Source organism: Lolium perenne, chromosome 3, assembly GCF_019359855.2.
Source record: "Lolium perenne isolate Kyuss_39 chromosome 3, Kyuss_2.0, whole genome shotgun sequence".
Lineage (NCBI taxonomy): Eukaryota > Viridiplantae > Streptophyta > Magnoliopsida > Poales > Poaceae > Lolium > Lolium perenne.
The window spans coordinates 74,492,579-74,496,431 of record NC_067246.2 but is presented as its reverse complement, the minus strand read 5'-3'; the positions used below and the strand labels follow the sequence as shown (position 1 = coordinate 74,496,431).

The 3,853-nt window shown below is 50.9% G+C and overlaps 1 protein-coding gene across 1 annotated transcript; it reads left to right on the top strand.

The window, feature by feature from the left end:
• Nucleotides 1–337: 337 nt before the first annotated feature.
• Nucleotides 338–3,071, top strand: LOC127341491 (protein IQ-DOMAIN 6). The gene is made up of 5 exons (XM_051367347.2): nt 338–756; nt 1,253–1,546; nt 1,643–1,870; nt 1,978–2,115; nt 2,196–3,071. Exons 1-5 carry the CDS (start codon nt 688–690, stop codon nt 2,784–2,786), a joined length of 1,320 nt encoding a protein of 439 aa, XP_051223307.1. The 5' UTR covers nt 338–687; the 3' UTR covers nt 2,787–3,071.
• The last annotated feature ends 782 nt before the right edge of the window (nt 3,072–3,853 follow it).

Here is a 3,853-nt window from a genome sequence, read left to right as displayed (position 1 = left end):
GATGTCATAGCGCCACAGACCCACAGTGAAGTGAAGGGAGAATCCAATGCGATGAGACTGATGGGAGGGTGAAAAACCTACTCGCAGAATTCACATAGGATCCTTCTTGTGCTTCCAAGCCCCCCAACCTCATTTGCCACTGCCACCGCCTCTTGGAAGCATACATTTATTTCCATTTTTTTTACTTACACTTTTGTCCCGTACTACTCTTGGAGTATTTATCTTTGCGCGTGATTAGCGAGTAATTAAACGATCATTAGTGGTGGTCGTGGTCGCTGACTAGTACTACTACAATCTGTCACTCACTGCTGAGCTCTCTGTGGCTGTGGCTTTTGCTAGCTGCATGCGTGCGTTGCTTTGGCTGGCTTCTTCCCTCCATTTCGAATTTCAAACTCCCAGCGCTTTCCGTTCCGTTACCCAACGCTCTCCTCCTCTCCCAGGCTCCCACTGCAAAGCCACACCGGGCGGCGCTCTCGCACGCGCAACGCACACACCAGTCTGTCTCTTGGCACTTCCTCTCTTCTCTTCTCTTCAATCCGCTACCACCGCGCGTGCACCCCCTGGTCTTGGTCTCCTTCTTGTTCTCTGTTCTTGGCGCACAGCTCCTTCGCTCTGCTCGCTGTGGCGTCCCATTTCTCTCCGGCTGCTGCTGCTGCCCGTGGTATTGGCGGAAGCAGGGAGGAGGACATGGGAGGGTCCGGGAAGTGGGTCAAGTCCCTCATAGGGCTCAAGAAGCCGGATAGGGAGGATTGCAAGGTGAGGCCACTCGCATCGCCGTGTTCTTGATTTCTAGAGATTCGATTCTAATCCGAGTTTTTTTTTTTGTTCCTGGACAAAGATTTGGGTTTATCTGAGCTCCGCTGGATGTGTAGAAACATTCGGCAGGTTGCACGGGATTCTTATTTAATTTCCCGCTATTGGTTTAGCAGCATCTTGCATTTGTGCACGGGCTTTTGAGGTCATGTTTTTTCCCATAAAAGATACACAAAGAACATCAAGATTGTTCCCTTTTCTTCCTGGAATGGCAAAAAATCCGGTGCCGAAATCTTTTCCCACTAATGGCCACACAAATGTCTCTTTCATTGCTGCGTCACATGCCTGAAGATCCAAACAACACTGCTTTATTTCCTTGACTGTACTTTGCTGAATCAGAAGTAGGGTTATGCACTGCTATGATTGGCTCATAATAAGTACTATAGCATTCTTTCTTTGTAATCTCCTGGGCTCATCTCAATTTTTTCTCTTCCTACAGAACAAGCTGCAACTCCCATCTATCCATGGAGCAGCGGGCAAGGGCCGGAAGTGGAAGCTGTGGAGGAGCTCCTCCGGCGACCACGGCTCCCTGTGGCGCGGCTCCAAGGGCGGCAGCCACCGGTCCGCCGCGGCGTCCGAGGCCTCCGACGACGCCTCCTCGCTGGCCGCCGCCGCCGCCGACATGTTCTCCGCCGCACTAGCCACCGTCGCCCGCGCGCCGGCCAAGGACTTCATGGCCGTCCGCCAGGAGTGGGCCTGCATCCGCATCCAGACCGCCTTCCGCGGATTCCTGGTACCCCTACTCTTCTTCACGCCTCACCGATGGTCTCTTCTCGGATTGCATCTGCAGGGTGAACTGAACGCTCTGCACCTGTTTGTGTTTGCGCAGGCGAGGAGAGCTCTCCGGGCGCTCAAGGGGCTGGTGCGGCTGCAGGCCATCGTGCGCGGCCGCCAGGTGCGGAAGCAGGCGGCCGTGACGCTCCGGTGCATGCAGGCGCTCGTCCGAGTGCAGGCGCGCATCCGGGCGCGCCGCGTGCGCATGTCCACCGAGGGACAGGCCGTGCAGAAGCTCATCCAGGCACGCCGCACCAAGCTCGACATCCTCAGGGAAGCAGAGGTTACCTCTCCTCCATTTGACATTGTCTACTGATTGAACTCCTGAAGAATCTCCAGTCCTGTTTCATGTGTTTGACTGTTTTGTGTGGACAAATTTTGAACTTTCAGGAAGGATGGTGTGACAGCCAGGGCACACTGGAGGAAGTGAGGGTGAAGCTGCAGAAGCGCCAGGAAGGAGCAATCAAGCGCGAGCGGGCTATCGCCTACGTGTACTCGCATCACATCGAGGGCGTCCCCAAGTGCAATGTACGAACCAATTCCTCTGCAGAATTCTACAACAGTGGTATTATTGATCTGAATGAGCTAACAATATTTCTGTTCTGCAGCAACCGAAGAACAGCAATGGTCGGTCCAACCAGTCGGGTCTCCTGCTCAAGCACCAGCACTGCGACAAGAACAACGGCAGCTGGAGCTGGCTGGAGAGGTGGATGGCGGCGAGGCCGTGGGAGAACAGATTGATGGAGGAGCACAACCAGACCAACACCACCAGCTCGCCGGACCTTGTGCCCTCCAAGAAATGCGAGGATTCCTTCGGTGCTCTAGGGGACTTCTCTGAACCAAATTCAGTGAAGGTGAGGAAGAACAATGTGAGCAAAAGGATCAGCGCGAAACCGCCTGGAGCAACACACCATCAGCGGCTCAAGGCTCAGTCCATATCGTCTCTGAGCACAGACTTGCACAACGATGAGAGCTCTGCGTCGTCATCGTCATGCTTTGCATCCACTCCGGTGTCGTTCTCCACCTTGCTCACTCCGGAGAAGACCGATGGCAGTACCAGGGCAAGGCCAAACTACATGAGCTTGACGGAGTCCATCAAGGCGAAGCAAAAGCCTTTCGGAGCCCAGAGAACAACGGTATCGAAAGCCTTAGATGATAGGAAGGCCTTGAGTGTCGACTTGAAGGTTGCGAAGGCGTAAACCTGACATGTTCGTCGATCTCCAAGAAGAGATGAGCCAATTTTCTAGCTCTCTCTAGGTTGTTTTTGGGTGGGCTGCTGCTCCATCCTTCGGTGTCTCGGTGCTGCATTCTTGAGCAGTTTGTGTGTTGCTGGTTTCATGTTCAACATCTTGTTGTCATAGTGCCCCATCTCAGGGCAGTCCTCATTGTCATTGGCAGTGTCTTTGTAAGATAGTTCTTTGACTGAAAAAAATGCGTCGATTTGTTTTTCCGGGTTGTGAAATATTACCAGTGTTCTTGGCTTATCATGGTTCTTTGCAATATAATGTGATCTTAAACAAGGCTCTCAACTCTCAAGTCAGTGCTATATACATATTTAGGGTTTAGACTCCAAAAGGATGAATTTGGGTCTGCTACTTTTTGTTACCCAGATGAAAACTATACTGGGCAAGTAGGCAAATTAGGGTTTGAAAGACTACCATGATATTCTTGTGTACCCACAGAACCATATGGTCCTACTCCGACAGCTCGTGGTAAGCATGGCAACATACGAAATCCACTTATTATAGAGAAATAGCGGCCAGATGTCGTTTCATCACACGATGGCAATTGCCAACACCAGGAACATTGACCTAGATTATTCCTGTTTACCTATAGAAACATATGGTCCTACTGGAACAGCTCATGGCAAAATAGGAAAAAAAATTCTATCTTCAGAAATTGGCAAGACCAAGAACACTGCAGCAGATGCTCTGCTTAGTAGTGTGCACCACTTAGCATGCTTTGTGAAATAGGTTATGCCTCCCAGATGACATTTTTAACAAGTAAACCACCGGTTGGGCCTTAAATGACCGGAATAGATTCTGTCAAGAAACTGACATGGTTTTAACCTTGTTTGACCTCCTTGGAGAATGAACATTGCTGTCGGAAAGGACAGACAAGCTAGGTCAAAGAACGTTGTTGTCCCAGAAAACAAAGCCCCTAGTGATCTAGCATCATATGCTAATACTAGTAGGCAAGTAACACTTGAGTTAACCTAATCAAACACCAAGAATGAGGGCACACTGTTCCTTAAGCAGCTCCTTGT

Bases quoted from the DNA above. Each gene is read 5' to 3' on its own strand.
- LOC127341491 (XM_051367347.2), top strand. From the start codon at position 688: ATGGGAGGGTCCGGGAAGTGGGTCAAGTCCCTCATAGGGCTCAAGAAG. The intron at 1,547-1,642 runs GTACCCCTACTC...GTGTTTGCGCAG, and splicing joins CCGCCTTCCGCGGATTCCTG to GCGAGGAGAGCTCTCCGGGC. The intron at 2,116-2,195 runs GTACGAACCAAT...TCTGTTCTGCAG, and splicing joins AGGGCGTCCCCAAGTGCAAT to CAACCGAAGAACAGCAATGG.